The sequence below is a fragment of the Malania oleifera genome, chromosome 3, assembly GCF_029873635.1.
Source record: "Malania oleifera isolate guangnan ecotype guangnan chromosome 3, ASM2987363v1, whole genome shotgun sequence".
Lineage (NCBI taxonomy): Eukaryota > Viridiplantae > Streptophyta > Magnoliopsida > Santalales > Ximeniaceae > Malania > Malania oleifera.
In genome coordinates, this window is record NC_080419.1 from 116,557,963 (window position 1) to 116,579,559 (window position 21,597).

General features: G+C 37.0%; 1 protein-coding gene across 1 annotated transcript; it reads left to right on the forward strand.

Annotated features, from left to right (window-relative positions):
* Positions 1 to 7,336: 7,336 nt before the first annotated feature.
* Positions 7,337 to 8,832, forward strand: LOC131151516 (transcription factor MYB1-like). Its single transcript, XM_058102757.1, has 3 exons — positions 7,337 to 7,469; positions 7,751 to 7,880; positions 8,226 to 8,832. The coding sequence occupies exons 1-3, from the start codon at positions 7,337 to 7,339 to the stop codon at positions 8,830 to 8,832; spliced, it is 870 nt and encodes a 289-aa protein (XP_057958740.1).
* Positions 8,833 to 21,597: the final 12,765 nt, after the last annotated feature.

Here is a 21,597-nt window from a genome sequence, read left to right on the forward strand (position 1 = left end):
TTGAGCAAATAGACTGCACATAACACTGCTTCTGCCTAAAAACTTTTGGGCACATTCTTATCCTTTAACATGCTCCTGACTATGTTAAGGATCGTGCGGTTCTTTCTCTCAACTACATCGTTCAACTAGGGAGTGTAGGCCAGTGTAAACTGTTTTCGAATCCCTTGTTGCCTAAGGAATTCCTAGAAAGTTTTATCCTTGTACTCTCCTCCTTGGTCTGATTGAAATGACTTGATGCGATAACCACTTTGTTTCTCCATGAGAATTTTGAACTCTTTGAATTTGTCGAGCACTTCTAACTTCCTTTTCAGGAAGTAGACCTAATTCTTCTTGCTGTAATCATCAGTGAAGGCGAGAAAGTATTGATTTTGTCCATTTGAAATTGGGTTCAATGGACTACACACATCTGTGTGTACTAGCTTGAACAACATGGTAGATCTCTAGTCGCCGTGCTTTCCAAAACTGTTTATGTGTTGCTTGCTTAGAAAATTGCTTTCACATATCTCATTTGAATGCAAGATGTTGTGTAAGTTGTTCACCATCTTCTTGCTTCCGAACTACTTTAAGCTTTCAAAGTTGAGGTGTCCAAACCTTAGATGCCACAGCCAATCTTTGTTATTGATGATGGCGCTTAGACATCTTGGCATGTCATGATACATGGCGAGAGAGAACATTTGATTCTTTGCCATAGTTACTCAAGTAACAAGCTTACCTTGAGCGTTTGATATCACCATTTGCTTATCTCTAAGGCTAATTTGGTAGCCTTTCTCCACAAGATGTTCGAGACTTAAGGTGTTGGTCTTCATGTATGGCACATAATAAACATTGGAGACGAAAACGTGATCTCTGGCCTTCCACTTGATTAGAACATCTCCTTGCCCTCGAACTGGGACTTTAGAGAGATCGCCAAAAGAGATCTCCCCCTAAACTTTCTCATCAAGTTCAATGAATAGGTTTTGTTGGAATTGGTGTATTCCTAAGAAGGGAGGTGAATTAGGTATTTAAAAATTCTTCCTAGGTTAAACCAAATTCCACAATCAGTAATTCCCAACCTAGAGTCTATCTAAGCACATACCAATACCCTAACAAAATATACTGAGTAGATATATAAAGCAGATGCAGCAGACTCAATATTTCCTAATCATTCACAATATTTAAAAACATACACAACATTCATATAACAATTCAAATATAAACATACATGTGCATAAATTAAATTGCAGAAATATAGAGAGTATAGGGAAAGAAAGAGTTAACACAGGATATGTTATCGAGGTTCGACCAATACTGTTTACGTCCCTACCTCTAGCTCGCAAGCCCGAGGATTTCACTAATGCTCACTTAACGGGTGGAGCAGCACCAGTTACAACTAGGTCAATTCACGGGGCTGACCTCAACCTACACCTTACCAAGATGGTGCTCCTAATTTTCCTAACTGGGTCTAAGTCAATCTGAGACTATTCAACAGGACTAGTCTCCCTCTTCAGGCCCGTGCTTGGAATACAAAAAATTTACACTATAATTTGCGTACACGTAAAATGCTTCTTACACTAAGCTAATATGTACCAATAAGCTCAACTGAATAATGCACTCACATATGATAGGATATTAAGTTCAAGTGAGATTTAGTTAACTAATGTGTTAACTTTCACCAGGATGTATATCAAAATGTGTATGTGAGAGTGAGACTTTTGATATCATGCTTCTTGTGTGCACAATCAAACGGTCTTTATAACCCTAAACAAGTATCACAAAAATATTTATCAAATGCAAAGCACAGTGGATAATAGGGTTTTAAGTTTGCTAAAGGTATTTTCGTCAAAGCACAAATCAAGCTTATGAATCTTGCAATGAGGATGCAAGATCAAAAGTCACTCAAGGGTTTTTGCCAATCAAATATTTATGAATGAAATATAATGCGAAAAATCTTAAACAACTCTCCAAAAATCAATACACCATTAAATGAAATGAGGGAAAGTTAAAGCTTGTAAGAATAATATGAAACACTAATCTCTCTCAAAATAAATGGAAAGATGAGTATGAGAAGAGATTTTGGCAATGAGTATAAAAAATATGAAAGTAGGAAAGATTTTTGTCCAATAAAATTTTTAGATAATTTTGGCTAATCTAAAACCCTAATCTTGTATTAATTTGGCAAATGAGGACCTGTATATAGAATTTGGAAAAATTATAGTTGTTGGGGACATTCTGGGTATTTTAGAAAAAGATTAAGTGAATTTAATTAAAATTAACCCAATTTACCTCTCGATAAAAATTCAACAACCCGAGAGGCTCAGTCAATCGAACTTGAGGTTCAGTTGACCATAGTGCCCAGTTCGATCAACCGTGGAAAAATTGAACTGAAAGGATGGTCGACTGGACTAGTAGGGTTCAAGGGCGATTTTCCAAATCTGTGCGGTTCAATTGACTAGGTCATTTTGAACTACAAGGTTTAGTCAACCAAGCGGTTGGAATTTCCTATGTGGGGGTTCAGTCAACCAAGGCGTTGCCCATATAATTTTGGTCGGTCGACCAAGTGGTCAATATGTTGACCCAGGGAGGTTCGGTTGACCAGGGCTTGCCTATATACTTCTGGTCAGTTGATCGAGCAGTCAACATGTTGACCCAATGGGGGTTCGGTCAACTGAGGATCTCTTATATAACTAAGATCGGTCGACTGAACATGCCATCCTTGGGCATTTCGGTCCTATTTCACTTATAATGTTGTCCATATACATATAACGATTAATTTTAAGGCAATAGGGAACATTTTCATGCATAATAGTGTCCTATGGCCGCCATTCTTTTAGAAAAAAAAGTGTCCTATGTCTAAGGTCTTTGAGAGCCGACCGAAAAAATTCTGCGTCAGTCAACCGAAGGGTGCCCTACGGTCATTTGGTTTCCCTATGGTCATTTGAGTTTATCTACCCTATCATGCTTGCAATGCATTAATTATTACAGACCATATAAGATTATAGACCTAAAATGATAAATAAAAATATAATATAACTTGAACTATAAATCAATCTTCATGTGCGACTCCTTTGCAATTCCATGGAATACACCGAGATATGCTCGTTTAGGTGCTCTTATGACTTCCACATTGCATCATTATCTGTGCTAACTAAAACATAAACCTGATCAAATACTCAAAGCACACCGATGAGATACTGTGGTTTGTCATAATCAAAACAGGGATCTGACCAAAAAGACATCAGGTTCTTTCTGCCAGTTATATGGTTGTGTGCTTTAGAGTCAAGGTATCAAACATTTTGGTCTTGGGTTGAGTTTTGCGCCATTAGCATCAACGACTCTCCAACTACATCTTCAATTTCAGCAAGTTTAGCCTCCTCGCTAACCTTTTCTTGTTGTCGCACCCAACACTCGTTGCTATAGTGACCAAACTTATGATAGTTATAACACTCAATGTTTCTTTTATCAATGATCTGACGGTTGTTGTAACCACCACCTCTTCTTCCATGTCCTCTAACTCGTGGGACATTGTTTTGCGTCCTCCTTGTCCACCTCGGCAATCTCCTGATTTAGTATATCTAGATTCTCTTCCGCGAGATCCTCGACCTCGCGTTTACCCTCGGTGCGACGCCCCTCTTTGCTCGTGTCTCCCATCAGTATAAGATAGTTTTGACTGTAGGACTTGTTCCAGAGACTTGTCATCACTTCTTCTTTTCACCTTTTGCTTGTAAGCTTGCATAGATCCTACGAGCTCCTCTACAAACATGGTCTATAGATCTTTTGTATCTTCCAGCGTGATGACTATGTAGTCAAATTTTGGATCCAAAGATCCCAAAATTTTCTCACATATCCTCATGTTCGTGAGATTCTCTCCATTTCTCCTCAACTACTTTGAGACAACCATTACCCAAGTATAGTACTCAACAATGGACTTAGAGGACTTCATTTGCAAGGATTCAAATTCACTTTGTAGAGTTTGGAGGTGAATCCTCTTCACTTTGTCGGCTCCTTTGTGTGTGTGATGGAGAGTATTCCAGACTTTTTGGGACGTCTTGGCGAAGGCGATAATTTCGAAGGTGACCTCATCAAGGACCTGATAGATTATGGACTTGGCTTTACAATCCCTTTTCCGATCGGCACTGAGGGTCGTTCAATGAGTATCAGACATAAATGCTTCGGCTTCTTTTGATGGGCCTTCTTGGTACCCATCTTCAACAATGTCCATGACATCTTGAGCACCTAGTGGGGCTCTCATTTGAATACACCAGTTTTCGTAGTTATCTTTTGTCGGCTTTGGAATGATCACTTGTGCAATACCGTTCGCCATTGGATTTGATATATATCCAAACAGAATGTTGGGGGTGGATTTTGGCAAATCTGATGCCACCAATGTGTTTAGAAGGTCAAAACCTTCACGAACCGATTTTGGGAAGCAAAGAACCGGTCTAAATAACACTAAATCGGCCAAAAAACCTTCTGAATCAATTTTTTAACGGTAGATTAAAAGCGTTAGTTTGCGCCATTAGGACACATGGAATCTTATGGGCGAGTTGCATGTCAGTGACGATCCACAGATCTGGACGTGGGTCGGTATGTGGGTTAGGTCATGCTCTCGGGTCTTCAGACCGAGTTGCTGGTTCTGGGCCAGGTCGCGAATCAGGTTGTAGGTTTCCAGGCCAGGTCACATATGTTGGGCGAAGAAGGCAGTTGTCAGCGCGTTAGGCACGTGACGTCGCCGATCAACACTCACACCGGCGTGTGCAGCACATGTCGATGACACAGATTCAGTTGGTGGCGCGTGTGAGCGCGTGGGAAGGCTTTCGGATTCCATTTGAGACGTGGTTTTCACCTTTGGACTCTCTCAATGCATTATACGTGATGGTATGCTCAAAAATTGATTTGGAGCAACTTCAAATCTAGGAAAAAATTTGAATTCCCCTTTGTTCGCCTCTATTTGGAGAATTCCGACAATCCGTGGTGCTCTGATACCACTGATGGATGAAGGGGACTCACTTAATCACTGGTTGTGATTGAACTCGGTCAGGAAACACTCAATTGCACACAAAACACACTTTGATTTCAATAATAATCTAAAAAATACACAGAACAATCAATATACAGAATTTATTCTTCTCACTGGTTACTCTCCCTTTTCTACACCACATATACATTACACACACACACACACACACACACACACACACACACATATATATATATATATATATATATAAATAGCAATGGATCTGATGGGTAGGTGAAGATTAAATTCAACATAATTGGCTGGAGTTGGTAGAGGTTGCTACTGACCAAGTTCAATATTCAACAAGTTGGTGGAGATGGTTAGCTTAATTTCAACCAAGTTGGGCTGGGGTTGGTAGAGATGGTTGTCACCGTCAAGTTTAATTTTCAATAAGGAATTGGGGAGGGAGCTACGACTACTGTGCTGTTTTTTTCTTGTGTGCGTAGGGAAAGTATGCCGAGAGAGAGAGAGAGAGAGAGAGAGAGAGAGAGAGAATGGAGGGGTGTGCCTCCTCTTTTTTGTGTCTGTAACCCTTTGCATGCATGATTTTTATAAGCCCCAAAACCCAAGTAGAAACCCTAGACTCCCCTTTCTTGCTATGTTGCCGGCAGCCCCTGCATATAAAGCGCATGGGCCTTTTTAAAATGCATGGCCCGCGCAATTTTAGAACCCATTACGTGCTCCTTTGGCCTTCTTAATTCCCGTGCAACTTTCATTTTTTTGTTACCAAAATCCTCCAAAATTAAAAGAGAGGCCCCATTTTTTTTTTTTTAAGTGAACTTAATTAAAAGGGCCCAAATTTAATTTTAAATTAAAATGACGCAATTAAAAGAAGAAAAGGGGTTTAAAAAAATAAGGACTTAATTTTTAACAATAAAAATGACTCAAATTTAAACTAACCAGGACTCAAATATAAAATAACAGAGACTCAATTTTAAAATAAAAAGACTCAAATTTTAAAATAAGCGGAACTCAATTTTGAAATAACTGGGACTCAATAAAAGGGACTCAATTTTGAAATAAAATGACTCAAATTTTAAAATAATCGGGACTCAATTTTGAAATAACCGGGACTCAAATAGATGCTCGAAAAAGATCTTTCAATTTCTAAAACACAAAGTTGCACGCCACCACCTAGAGAGACCCGGTAAAAATTAGGGTGTCTACATTCATCAATTCCTTAAAAATAAAATAATTTTAATTTTAATTTTTCATTATACGCATAACTTTCATCATTACTTAAAAAACAGTAAATTTGGGGTTGTTGAATATATGCAAAAGTGTGTCTCCAAAACTAGTACATGTGTGTGTGCATACAAATACAATAAACCAAATATCCCTTAATTAGAACATGTTAGAAAAGCAGTGATTCGAATCCTCACTCATAGACTGATGATGTTGTAGTGTTCTTGTGTTAAGACGAGGAGAGCATCATTCATACGCCTACATGCTGGAACAAGGGCTCTCGGTCTGTGACCATTGCTCAGGTCAATGACATGAGAGTGTTCCCGTGTTGAATGAGAAGTGAGCTGAAACTACCATTCATGCTGTCAATGTGATGATATTCATGTGCTGAAAGAGAAGCTGTCCAAGACCACCCCTCTTAGCTACAGAGAACATGGTGACAGAATGGTAAGTTCACTTACAAATGCTGCCTCTGATGTGCCCTTGGATTCGGGTCACCATCTTGCTGATTCCTCCTTTACTTCTTCTATCCAAACTCTTCATTAAAAAAAAAAAAAAAAAATTAATAAATAAAAATTTAAACCAATGATAGAAAAAAAAAAGAAGAAGGAGCTTATTATCGTAGTCCAGCTGGGTTATGCAATAACAGTGAAGACAAGCCATATATGTCAAAACAAAAGATAAAGCTGGGAGTTGTCTTGGGACCAATCCTAGTAAACACAGAAGGAATGACATGCATGCATGCATCCATGTCAGTCCCCAACTGCTGACCTGAAAGCGAGATTTATATATAGGACCTAAACAGGAAGCTCCACTGGATGCTTCCATCGCTATTTTACACACACAATGGATAACACACGTATATATTTAGCAGGCACTTGGGAGGGAACGAAAAAGCCTTGGACGTTTCTTGCGTGGTGAATTCTCTCATCACAAACGTCTATGGCTTCCCTTTGTAATTGGGAGATACACACAAATGCACTCTCAACTGTCAATGCTTCACTTATTTTCTTGGGTTAAACCACGTAGGCAAGATAATAGTCACTCTGCTGCATTACTACTTGCTACAGGGCCAATTGGGTGGCTATATATATGGGTCAAGGCATTCATTCTTCTGCATTAGATCTTCAATTTGAGAGAGAGAGAGAGAGAGAGATGGGCAAGAGTCCATGCTGCTCGAAGAAAGGACTGAAAACAGGGGCTTGGACTGCTTTAGAAGATAAACTACTCACAGCCTACATTAAAGTTCATGGAGAAGGCAGATGGAGATACCTCCCAAAGAGAGCAGGTACACAAAAAACAGATGAGCACTATAAATAAACTATAATTTTGCTTCTTGGAGGAAAATAACACACATGCACAAGTACAATTAAAAATGCATGCACGTATGGTTTTTGCCTATACATGTGGTAGTTTTTGTTATACTCCAGGTGCTCTCAGTCTTCATCAAAAACCAGCCAATAAAAAATGCATGCAACTTTCCTTCTCTTCTATTTTTTTGAAAGCACTGTAGTACGCACTCAAATCCAAAATTTGTCAGCTACATTAGTTTCAAAAAAACAAATGCAGGTTTGAATAGATGCGGAAAGAGTTGCAGACTAAGATGGCTAAATTATCTTAGACCGGACATCAAGAGGGGAAACATATCTCAGGATGAAGAGGATCTCATTATTAGACTCCACAAGCTCCTTGGCAACAGGTTCTGTACACACACACACACAAACTAATGGTTATATCTGCAATAGATTGTGGAATGGAATAAAACAGAAATGGAATTCATTGTATAAGTATATAATAGTTACATAAAAGATTGTCACTTTAAGACAAATAACCATGCAGAAGTTGGTATAATTCCAACCAACAAGGAATCAATAGACAAAGAATGACTATTTCCAAATCTTCTCATGAGTCATTTGTCTTAAAATAGCACCGCTTTTATTAATTGTTATATCACTATACAATAGATGTTCCACTCTTTTCTTATTCCATTCCACCAACAAAAAATAGCTTACTAACTTCATTCCTTTCTTATACTCACATGCAGATGGTCTTTAATAGCTGGAAGGCTCCCAGGACGAACTGACAATGAAATCAAGAACTACTGGAATACTGTTTTGAAGAGGAAAGTTGAAGCTCTATCATCTTCATCATCACCATCCGAACACATATCTGCATGCAAATCTACAATTAAAAGGCAAGCCAATGAGCTGAACACCCCCGAGCCACCGGCTGTTGCCACTCAACCACTGCAAGTCATCCAAATCAAGCCCACAATGTGCACCAAAGTTGCAGTACCACCAGTACTACAATGCCCAACTGATGATCATGACAACTATAACTCTATGAACCCCGGAGTAATAAATTCAACAAAAGTACTTCCAGTTCATCAAGTGTATTTCAACAACTTAGATGTGGACAATGGGAATGAAGAGCATCCTGTGTTGGGTTTTTGCGACTCAAAGTTCTTGAATTTTGAACAGAGTGATCCTCAAGCTACCGCCACTAACTTGTCCATTGGTTCTGACCATTCCCTCATATTAGATCAACCAATATTTGGGGAAGATTGGATCACAAACTTGTGTGATGGGGATAATACCACTTCAGATATAGGATCTTTGGAATTTGTGCTTAATTCTGAGGAATGGCCATGATTGGAAGAAGAAAATTAATCACTATCAAGAACACAAAATTCTCTGCACATGCACTAGCAAGCACATTCTTCACCAAAACAATAAAATGTTTCATGTGTTATAATATGAGTTGTCAGCTGTAACATGTCATTAGCAATTCCTGCAATTTCAGTCATTTGTTTATGATAAATGTTGAATTGTTATTGACTATAATAGTTTGTCAATCCCGTGTTCAATTATCGTGCCATTTTCGCAACTTTTGCAAATAAACTATACATCTAATTTAATATTTTGGGAATCATCTACTGAATTGACAAGTTATTAATTAAGTTGTAACATCCTGAAATTATGTCTTTGAAGGAAAGATTATTGCATTAGTTTTTTCTAATGTTATTCGGTCTCCATCTTGTTTTCTGTGAGGATATTTGTGCATGGACTGGATAAATATAACTAAGAATCAACATGACCTAAAAACCTATGTCATTAAATTTCTGTAGCCACTTACTTTTTTCCTCCATCTCCTTCCATAGGAAACATTTTATTACCATTCATGTGTACTTTCCAACACATCTAAAATCTAGTATTGAAATCTACGTGAACTATACATAAGCTACTATGCTAGAGTATTTCATTTAAATATTATTGAGTAATGCTAAATGCCACAGGCCAATGATGCCAGGCTCATAATGCTGAATCCAGCCACCTACTATCACGTGAGTCCGTGATGTCACAAACCCGTAGCATTAAGAGTTTTTCTGTATTACTACTAGTGAAACATTGATATACAAATATCTTCTAATATTAATTTTTTTTACTCTGATCTGACATTTTATCATAGATTTTAAATTCCCTAAAATCATAAAATTTTTTAAAAGTCTTGGCCAATGACATTGCACATCAAGCGCCGTGCCAAGAAGTATGAGTTTTGAGTAAAATTTTGGCATATAAATAGTATTTTTCTCATTACAAATGCCCTAAGGAAAACAATAAGAAACCCCTCCCTATGCCTTCCTCTCCCCCAAAAATCCCCAAAGTTTAAGGCCCCATTTAGAACTCAGAAAATATTAGGGCAATGAAAGGAAAGTATCAAAGAATCTATGTTTTCATGTTTGATTATCGAGGAAAGTAAGAAAGAAAATAATAAATATATCAAATTCACAAATAAAATTTTGATTTTACACATCATTAATATTTAGTTTTTTTTTCAATTTTTAATTTTGTAAAAACAAACTTCTATTTTTAATATTTAATATAGAAGGAAAATATAATGGAAAATGAGTCTCCTTCTTATTTTCCTCTCCTTTTTTTTTCTCAAGTAAAATTCTTAATTCAAATGGATCATAAGAAAAAAAATTAAAGAAAAAAGAAAAGGAAAAAACAGCGGCTTCTAGAAAGTAATGCAAGACAAATTTGATAGAAACAAGATATCTCAGTCTATCATTTCTACTATTTATGGAAAGGAAAAAGACATCTTTAGAGGACACATGTACGTATCAAGGTAATGGAAAGATGTACTTGAGAGAGACTAGCAACTTTAATGTGTCAATGTGCACCTCGAATAAGGCAAGGCAATCTAATCAGATGCAGGAATCTTTCCCAAGTCTGAAGCCGCTTTGCCAGTGGTCCAGATATTTAAATAGCTAGCTTGTCCGCTATCCCTTTCAAAAATTTTCAGCAGGTTTTGGGAAATCTACAGAATTCAATTACAATTTCCCCAGCACTTCAATCTTCCCAGGACTTGGACTTCTGTGGTTCTCAATTTCCACTGACGCTTCTGTTTCACCAAGCAACATTATCTCTTTTTCTTCCCACCACAAAACTCAGATAAGCTCATCCTGGCTCTCCATTGATTACCATGTTCATATTCTGCTTCTTGCTGTGCCTTGAAGCAATATTCCTAGTGCATATATAGGAGTAAATGATAATAGCTGAGTCACCAAATCAATCTCGCCAGCTATTAGTCTTGCAGTAAATGATAAATCCTAGTGCATATATAGGAGTATTCTCTCAACAAGAAACAAGAAGTTGGAAACTCTGTCTGCAAGTCCATACAAGCTTGGGTACTGCACCATCAGGGGCTTATCTTCACACTAGTGGTATTCCCCGAATGAAGCCTCACTTCTGTTACCAGTTCTAGTTTTAGCGAACTTTAGAAATTCTCTGAAGATGTCACACTAATGGTCTTCCCAAAATGAAGCCTGACTTCCAGTACCAATTCTGATTCCAGCAAACCTTAGAAATTCTCTGAAGATGCTGACACACTTCCATGTTAGGAAGAAACTGAGACTTACCAAAAAATTGCGGAAGCACAACCCGAAGTTCTCTCTCCCAATTAGCAAAATCAGTTCTTATGATATGATAATATACAATAATATATATTTTCAGCATGACAAAATCAGCTGAAAAATAATCGCAAATATCAATCACACGAGACACACAATTTTACATAATAAACCCCTTCAAATCAAAGGGTAAAAACCACGGGACTTGAGAGTCCACTCAAAAACTTCACTAAGATAAAGTGTGGGTACAAGATTTCAATTTTCGGCTATCACAGTGAGTATATAACTCTATTTTTAGCTAATAACAAGATATCTTAAAAATCAAAGAGGGAAAGTTGAGAATTTCACCAAAAACGTGGTTACTGTTCAAACCCGATATCCAACGCTACAATGTTTATACGGCCAATCCGACCGTTCAAAATCAACGTCTATGAGTCTTCTATCTACTAACCAAAAATCGGCTCAATTAGACCACAGATGACCCTCCAATCGTTAGTTGATCAAAACTACGCATTGTTATAAAAACCCAGATTTTCTCAACATGGTTACTGTTCAAAAGTCGATATCTTACACTACGGTGTTTGGATGACCAATTTGACTATTCAAAATTAGCGTCTATGAGTCTTCTATCTACTGGAAAAAATCAACTCGATTGGACCATGGATGACCCTCCAATCGTCGATTGATCAAAATTGCACACTATTACAAAAACCCAGACTTTCTCAATATGAATCTCCCTCTTTTTGCTGCACACTCTCTTGCACTTTTTATGATGGAATTCTATATTGCCAACCCTAATTTTGTTTAATTAAATGAGGTGTAAAAACGCCTATAAAAAATCCCAACAAAGAGCCCAAAGAAAATGGACTAAAGGGTTGAATGGGTTTCTCCACATAGGAGGGATGCCCAAACCCAAAAAATCTCCCCCTCCCAGCTATGCGGAGGTGCTCGCCATCTTGGCAATCAAGCAACAAGTTTCAAACTTTCCTTTTGGTAAGGCTTTATTCAACATATCAGCACCATTATCATTAGTTTGAATTTTCTCAAGTTGTAGCAATTTAGCATCTAGAACATCCCATATCCAATGATACCGTACATCAATATGTTTAGATCTAGCATGAAAGGTCGAATTCTTACCAAGATGAATAGCACTTTGGCTATCACAAAATAATACGTACCTCTCCTGTGTAAAGCCAAGTTTTTCCATAAATCTCTTCATCCAAATCAACTCCTTGCATGTTTCGATTACCGTGATAAACTCTGATTCAGTAGTGGACAATGCAACACAATTTTGCAATTTGGATTGCCAAGCCACTGTTACCCCTACAAAAGTGATCAAGTAACCCGAAGTATATTTACCAAAATCAATATCTCCAGTCATATCATAATCTGTATAGCCAACTGGAACATGTTTCTCATTACCAAAACAAAGTTTCAAGTTGGAGATAACCCAAAGATATCTTGTAATCCACTTCCCAACGCTCTCTACCTGGTTAGAAAGAAATTGACTAACTGTACCAACAGAATAGGCTTAGTCAGGTCTTGTGCATATCTTTGCATACATCAAATTACCCACAGCTGAAGTATAAGATAGTTTCTACATGTCTTCCTTCTCTTTTTCTGTGGAAGGACTTTGCTTGACACTTAGTCTAAAGTGTGTAGCAAGAGTAGTGCTCACCATTTTAGCTTCGTCCATATTGAACCTTTGAAGTACTTTTTCAATGTACTTCACCTGTGATAACCATAACTTCTTGGTTCGGTCTTTCTATCACATGTTATCCTTATACCAAGGATTTGCTTTGCTGGTCCCAAGTCCTTCATTGCAAAGGACTTACTCAATTCTTACTTCAATATGTCAATTCTAGAAGCATTACATCCAAAAATAAGCATATCATCAACATAGAGCAATAAAATAATAAAATTACCATTAAAGAATTTCTGAACAAAAACACAATAATCAGAAGTAGCCTTCTTATAACCATGCTCCCCCATAATAGACTCAAACTTCTTATATCATTGTCTCTGAGCCTACTTTAAGGTATACAATCTCTTCTTCAACTTGCACACATAGTTCTCTTTTCCTTGTGCACTAAAACTCTCTGGCTACTCCATGTAAAGCTCTTCTTCCAAGTCACCATGAAGAAAAATAGTCTTCACATCCATTTGTTCAACCTCTAAATCATAATAGGCTGTCAAACTCAATATAGTTCTAATAGAGGACATTTTTACAAATGGCAAGAATATTTGCTCAAAATCAATCCCCTTTTTCTAATTAAAATCCTTAACGACCAATCTGGCTTTGTATCATGGACTTGAAGAATTCTCATCTTGCTATAACCTATAAACCCGCCGATTTTTCAAAGCTCTCTTACTCTTAGCCAGTTTCACCAGCTCAAATGTATGGTTGTCATGCAAAGAATTAAGTTCATCTTTCATAGCATCAACCCACTGATCTTTGTAGTCACTTTTCATAACACTCTGGTTCTCCTCCATCGATTAAAAGAACATATTGGTCAGAAGAATACCTCGTTGAAGGCTATTGATCTCTAGTAGACCTTCAAAGTGAAACTGTTGGTGGATTCATAGGTGTTTGGGGTTGATTATCCACAACATCATCCATGGGATCATTAACTTCACCTATACCCTATTGGTCATCATCAACATCTTCTTGCATATCATTCTCAATTGAATTTGGCAAAGGGGTTAAAGGAATTGGATCCATACTGGTCAAGTTATCACAGCTCCGTGGAACTATATTCTTTGCCTTATCAATGTCTTCAATGGTTTGATCCTCAATGAAAACTACATCTCTGCTTCTGACAAGCTTCTTTTCAGCTAGACCATATAATCTATACCCAAATTCATCTTGACCATAACCAAGAAGACACACTGACGAGTCCTGGCATCTAACTTTGACCTCTTATCCTTTGGAACATGTACAAATGTCCTACAGCCGAACACACACAAGTGATCATAAAAGACGTCCTTGCTAGACCAAACTTTATTTGGAACGTCACTTTGAAAAGGAACACTTGGAAATAGATTAATCACATGTGCCATTGTATATAAGGTTTCAGCCCAAAATGATCTAGGCTACTTTGCATCTAAAAGTAAACATTTGACTCTCTTAATCAATGTCCTATTCATTCTTTTAGTCAGGCCATTCAATTGTGGTGTCTTAGGAGGTGTCTTCTAATGTCTGATTTCTTGTAGTCAACAATACTCATCAAATGGTCCACTATATTCACCACCATTATCAGAACAAATGCACTTCAATTTTTTCCCTGTTTGCCTCTCAACTAAGGATTGAAACTGTTTAAACGCATCAAGTACTTGGTCTTTTGTTTTCAAGGCATAGACCCAAAGTTTTCTTGAATGGTCATCAATAAAAGTCATGAAATAAAGTGCACCACTATGCGACCTTACCTTCAAAGGACCACAAACATTGAAATGTACCAACTCTAGGAAATCTAATTTTCTTGAAGGGGGTTGACTCTTGAACGAGACTCTTTATTGTTTTCTAGTCAAACAATAAACACAATTCTTCAGTGTAGCACTCTTTAAATTAGAAAGTTGATTCTTCCTCACTAAACAGTTAAGCCCCTTTTCACTCATGTGACTAAGCCGTTTATGCCATAACTCAGTTGAGTTTTCATTTTCTTTCACATTCACAATGCCTCTAAAAATTGAAGCCTGCATCAAATACAAATTTGAACACTTATTTCCTTGAGTTATAAACAAGGAGCCTATAGTCAATTTCCACTAACCCTCACTGAAAGTGTTACAAAATCCCTCATCATCGAGTCTTCCTGCTAAAATCAAATTCAAAAAAATATCTAGTGCATGCCTGACATTTCTGAGCTTCAACTTTGTTCCATTGTTAGCCTCTAAACTGACATCTCCCATGCCAACAACCTGTGACAAACTATCATTACCCATCTTTAGTGCCTCAAAATTACCAAGCGTATAAGATATGAAGAATTCCTTTCGTGAAGTGACATGAAGTGAAGCACCAGTATCTATCGCCCAACTTGTCTCATCGCATGCTAAGTTGATCGTATTCTCATAATAAAAAACCACTAAATCATCAGAGGCAGCAGTAGCAACATGATCAATATTTTCGGAATCTTTCTTCTCTTGTTTAACACTACCACCCTTGTTCTCTCTCCTCCGTTTGTAACAATATTTCTTGACATGGCCCATCTTGCCACAATGATGACACTCAAGATTTTTGTATCTTGATCTCGACTTACTTTGGCTTTTATAGCTACCCTTTTCACTTCTGTATTTATTTTTCTCCCTATTTTTAGTAACTAGAACTTCAGATGATGATGAAGAACCTTGAGACCTCCTTCTCACATCTTCATTCAACGCACCATTCTTGGCAAATTCCATAGTCACAACACCATTGGGAGCAAAATTGATAAGTGAAACCCGAAATGTTTCCCAAGAATCCGGTAAGGTAGCAAGCGCAACCAAAACCTTATAATTTCATCATCAAAATTAATGCCCATAAAAAGTAACTGATTCATAACTCCTTGGAATTCATTCATATTATCAGCCACAGGTGTCCCTTCTTTATATTTCAATTGCATCATCATTTCAAGCAAGAATAACTTATTATTGCCAATTTTTGAAGCATATAAGTTTTCAAGTTTGTTCCACAACGTACGTGCATGTGTCTCTTGATCAATGTGATTTGTAAATATTTTCCTCAACAAATTGCCAAATAAAACCACACACTTGCCAATGCTCAAATTGTAACGACCTCAAAATCTTAATATAAAATGAAACATAATAATAGAAAAGTCAACCCGAACCCGTGGGTAACAAGGACACCTGTCATTCACAGAAGAAACCTATGTAGCAGTAAATATAAAATTACAACCATCCAACAATAAAATATAATACCAGAGTCTACTTTCTCCAAAATAACATATATATACATATATATATTTTCAACCTCTCATAACATTCCAAATATAACTAGGATCTCACAACAAAATAATCCTGATCCTAGTACAAAATCTTACCCTCCTAGTGGGGTAACTCAATAAGCTCAACGGCAGCCACGCCCCGCCGATCTCTCAGGGTCTCTTGAAAAATTAATTAGGTTCGGGGGTGAGACACTTCTCAGTAAGGGAAAATAAACTAAATACAGTTGTGTGGTAACATGAACATTTAAGGCAATTATACATATACAACACATTTTATATTTCTGTAAACGTTCATCATATCGTACTAAATGATCATATACTTTCATATTTGCTAATAAATCATATCGTACATAAAGCATATGTTATGACTAATAATGCTGAAAACATACCCAGAATGAATAGTTAGCTGATGTCATGTATTACCCCCTATGACGGGTTGTGCAGCCCAAAGGCGGGACCCAACAATGGATGGCCGACCACTGCCGAGTTAAAATTTTTTATAAGTATGATGGACCCGCCACACCCTGGTCTAGATTGCCAAGTGGACATCCACACTCTACTGAAAGCCACATCAACTATCCATCTTCCACCCCCTCGTAGGGTGGTTTGCACAAATCTGATCATAGGTATCTGATCTATAAGCTATGGTACAGTGCTACTGAACTGAACTAAAATAACATCCGGGTTCTGATAACATATAATACATGATATTATAGCATTTTTCATCATTTCATAAATACGGCCTCGTGCCAAAATCATTCCACATATACGGCCTCGCACCGAACATTTCATAAATACCATTCTGAAAATAAATCAATTATCATGTATTTTCAACATCATTTGTACTATAACATTTCATATTCCTGAAAACATGCTTCATTCGTAACAAAGTCACATCGTAATACATTTCACGTAAAATAATATTCATACCACACATTTGTTGTATAAAGCCATACATTGTGTTCTAAAAATCATAATTTCTAACATCTCATACATATGTACATATTTCTACATAATAGTGGTATTTTCCCAAACGTCCATTTCCTTTGTAATATACAGATACAATACATGCTTTTCTGAAAATAAATTTACTCATACATAATAATAATTTGCATGAAAAATAACTGCTTTAGTTTATTCCCTTACCTGACTACTAAGAAAAGCTCCTATAAATTCTAGTCTCATACTCGTAGGATTTCCTGATCAATACCCTGAAAATGAAAACTCCTAGTACCAAACTTCAGTATTTTTACGTGTATATCATTTCCTATAACTACCGTAAGACCAAATTTGGCTTAAAAAATCTTACCTCAACTCAGGAATGATTTTCAACGGAGTTCCACCGACGATCCGCTCCGGCAGATTTGGAGAGAACTTCCTCAGGAGTGTCGTGGTGGCTTCAGATTATCGAAGGGAGAAAATGAGGGAGCCGAAGGGAGAGAGAGAGAGAGAGAGGGAGTGAGATTTTTGTAAATTTTTACGTTTAAATCCAGGTTTTTGATATTTATAGGACTTGATTCATCGATGAGTCTTGTAGAAAATTCGTCGATAAACCTGCACTTTCGTCGACGAATTTCAAGCTTCCCTAAAACCCTCTCTTGGTATCTTCTCGTCGACGAGGTCCTCTTATACCCTCGTCGACGAATCCCCTGTGTTTGTCGACGAGGCCCCAATAATTTTCCTTCCCTTTTATTTAAATTACATTATTATTATTCGGGTCATTACACAAACTCCCATTCCTCATTAGTCTTAGATTCAGGCTTTTGAGTAGCAAAAACTAGAAGATGCAAAACCTTCACAAATAAAAGGTCATTCATTTTATTTTGTCATAATTGATAATTTGTTTCATTCAAAAGAATCATTCTACTTGTGCTAACACCCATAATTACACAAGAACACCAAACCTTGCTCTGATATCAGTGTGTTGGGATGAAACGAGACTTAACGAAAAATCGCTAAAACATAACCAGAAGTTCTTTCTCTCCCACTTAACAAAATTAGCTCTTAAGATATGACAATAGCACAATAATATTTTAGCATCACAAAATCAGCTAAAAAATAATCACAAATATCAATCACAAGAGACAAACAATTTTACGTGGAAAACCCCTTCAAAACAAAGGGTAAAAATCATAGGACTTGAGAGTCCACACAAAAACTTCACTATGATAAAAGTGTGGGTACAAGATGTCAATTTTTAGCTATCACAACGAGTACATAACTCAATTTTTAGCTAACAACAAGGGATCTTAAAAATCAAAGAAGGAAAGTTGAGAATTTGGCCAAAAATGTGATTACTATTCAAACCCGATATCCAATGCTACAGTGCTTAGGCTACCAATCCAATAGTTCAACATCAGCATCTATGAGTCCTCTATTTATTGACAAAAAAATCAGCATCGGACCACAAATGACCCTCTAATCATTGATTGATCAAAACTGCGCACTATTGCAAAAACTCTGATTGTTTCAATGTGGTTACTGTTCAAAAGCCGATATCTGATGCTACAATGCTTGGCTGACCAATCCGATAGTTCAAAATCAGTGTCTATGAGTCCTTCATCTACTGGGAAAAAATAAGCTCGATTGGACCACGTATGACCCTCCAATGTTGGTTGATGAAAATAGCACTATTGCAAAAACCTAGATTTTCTCGATGTGGTTCTCCCCCTTTTTGCTACCCACTCTCTCTCTCTCACTTTTTTTGATGGAATTCTATACTGTCAATCCTAATTTCCTTTACTTAAATGAGGTATAAGAAGACCTCTAAAAAAGCTCAACAAAAAGCCCAAAGAAAATGGTGTAAAGTTCTAGAGGGATACCCAAACCCAACATTCCATAACCTAACTCATAATCTCTTTAACAAACTAATCGTCAAGCTTTTGCATGCACACATGCTCTCAAATAGGGAGATAATGAGAAAAAGAGAGCACTGCACACATACAACATAACAAAGTAACCTATGACAAACCCCCTCCCCCAACAAAAAAAAAGGGGGAAAAAAAAGAATGATAAAAAAAGAAAAGGAAAACACTACAGTTTAAAGACTCTCAAACACAAATGCAATTATGCAACAACCATTGAACAAGACTCTTAGTGTTGAATGTGAGGTAGAGGTGAAATTGTCTACATCCTTGATTTGAACACTTGATCCATAAGGGCTAGGCTTTGTGACTGCTAGAACAGAGCTTTAAAGGGCATGAATTGCAGAGCGTTTCAAGGGTGTTTGGTTTCAGAAAAAGCACATAGAAGGAGTGGATGGGATGTGGGAAAAAAAAAATTTTCACTTTCATCTACCAAATCCCAGTTTCAATTAGCTTGTGTTACAAAAATTATGGCCTATGGGAGGTTATGAAGGAGATATTCAAGCCAGCAACTGAATGCAACCTTCTTGGTGGCATGCTTCAATTAACGATTTAACAACTATCACAAGGACGAAGATTACTCACATATAGGATAGCTTATATGTTGCTGAAGCTACGGACTTGAGGACCTTTTCCAATTCTCTTGGCAATTTCTAAGTATAACCTGTTATGCTATTATAGGGTCTGGAAGATTTTCTCATCCTTGTTATGTAGTATATATTAAAAGTTATTCAGGAACTATTAATTGAAATAGTAAGATAGCAGTTTATGCATAAATACGCTAAAGAAGCCTGAGTAATATTGTACGAACCCGAACCGTGATAACTAGGCTTAAATAAATAAGAGAGGGGCAAATTGGGAATCTGGCAGAAGCCGAGGAGTCTCGAAAAAACCAAAGATCCCAGATTCGTCGATGAGGCAACCGATTCGTCGATGGAGTCAGTGAAAGATTCGTCGACGAAGGCACCATTTCATCGACAAATTGGGCCGAGTCAAAGGGCTATAAATATCATTTTCCTTTACTTCTTCATTAAGAAACTTCAATCCAATCTCTCTCTCTCTCTCTCTAAACCTCCCCCTACTCTTTCTCTCTCTAGATTTCTTTTCCGATCGTTTATGGAATCAAAAATCTAAAGTTACCACGAGAATTGTGGAAGGATTCTCTACAATTTCTATGGATCGGAATCTCGTGTTGGAGATTTTTGAGTTTGGCGTAAAATCGAGGTAAGGCTCGGTTTTCATTTCTGATTCGGTAGTTTTGTAAGTAACTATCTTGTGAGTATATTCTGTACTGTGATTTGTAGTTTTGGAACTCGGTTCGCTGTTTAGGGACCTTGGAGTTCGGGATTTGTCTTTTGGAGAAAAGGTAAGGGGAACTATGTTTATATTGGTTATTTTTGAAATCGGACTCTATAGAACTATGGTCCACAGTCTTGTGTGTATTTTTGCTACTCATTTGGGGGGATCTAACGAGGAAAACTATGGTTTTTTCGTTATTACAGTTTTGGAAAAAGGGGGCGACGGGCTGCATCCCTGGTTTTGTTTAAACTGTATTTTTTTGAAAAACCATGATTTAAATTACCAAATGGGTGTGGTTTGTTTAGTTATATGAGCATGCATATGTGTATGATATGTTGAAATGCTAGTAGGAACGCGGTTCTGAAACTGATCCAGGTACTGAGAATGTCTGGCTCTATATCCGAGGGCATGTATTTTACTACCTGCCGTGTGGGCAAGAGTGTTCGACTCTATATCTAAGGGCGTGAGCCTATATCGGCAGATCAGGCCAAAGGGTGTGGATCCACCAGTTAGCGCCAGTACGATGCCATGGGACCTGAATATCTCTCTTCTCTATCAATTTCTCTCCTCTTCTTATGCTTCTTCTCCTTCTTTCCCCGCCCTCTGTACTTCTTCTCTCCCCCGATCATATATATTTCTCAATGGCTGTGACCAAGCCAATTAGATTTGGTTGTGACAAAATGTAGCAAAGGAAACCCAGGAAATCTAAAATGGTATTCAAAGAACCCTAATTCAAGCTCCCAAAGCCAAGAAGGCAAGAGAGACATACGAGTGTGCTCTGCAATTCATGCTGGTTTCTAAGGAGAACGACACTGTAAGCCGAACAAAATGTAGCCAGCAACTTTGGAGTTTTTTTCCCGTTTTATTATCAAAATAAAATAAAATATTAAATAATACTCTATTTGGGAAAAAATTTCTCAAACAGATGCTCATATAATCTCGCTGCTTGGTGCTGCGAGATTTAAAGTTCCAACGAGCGGGAAGGGGACACGTGACGGAGCAAATCTCACAAGACCAAACTGCGAGATTTGCTTCTTATCCAATTAAATCTTGCATATTCTTCCTGCAAGATTTACCATATATATATATATATATATATATATATATATATAATTAAGAATGCTTTATAACCAATTAAAATATATATATATATATATATATTAATTCGACGTTAATAACGCAAAATGTGTTTTAATTTATATTTGTAAAAAAATTATAAAATATTTTTCAAAGAAGGCTTTTGAATGTACTCAATTTTTTCGACAATTGAATTAGTAATTATTTGGAAAAAAATTCAAAAAAATAAGTATTCTTATACTAAATATACTAAAAAATACTTATAATAGATAAAATTATATTTAGATAAATATTTTTGTAGATAAGTATTTTTTGTAAAATGTTCTT

What these genes read in the sequence shown, in the direction of transcription:
- LOC131151516 (XM_058102757.1), top strand. Translation starts at nt 7,337, where the DNA reads ATGGGCAAGAGTCCATGCTGCTCGAAGAAAGGACTGAAAACAGGGGCT. An exon ending in ATACCTCCCAAAGAGAGCAG is followed by an intron (nt 7,470 to 7,750) that starts GTACACAAAAAA and finishes AAACAAATGCAG; the next exon opens with GTTTGAATAGATGCGGAAAG. An exon ending in CACAAGCTCCTTGGCAACAG is followed by an intron (nt 7,881 to 8,225) that starts GTTCTGTACACA and finishes ACTCACATGCAG; the next exon opens with ATGGTCTTTAATAGCTGGAA.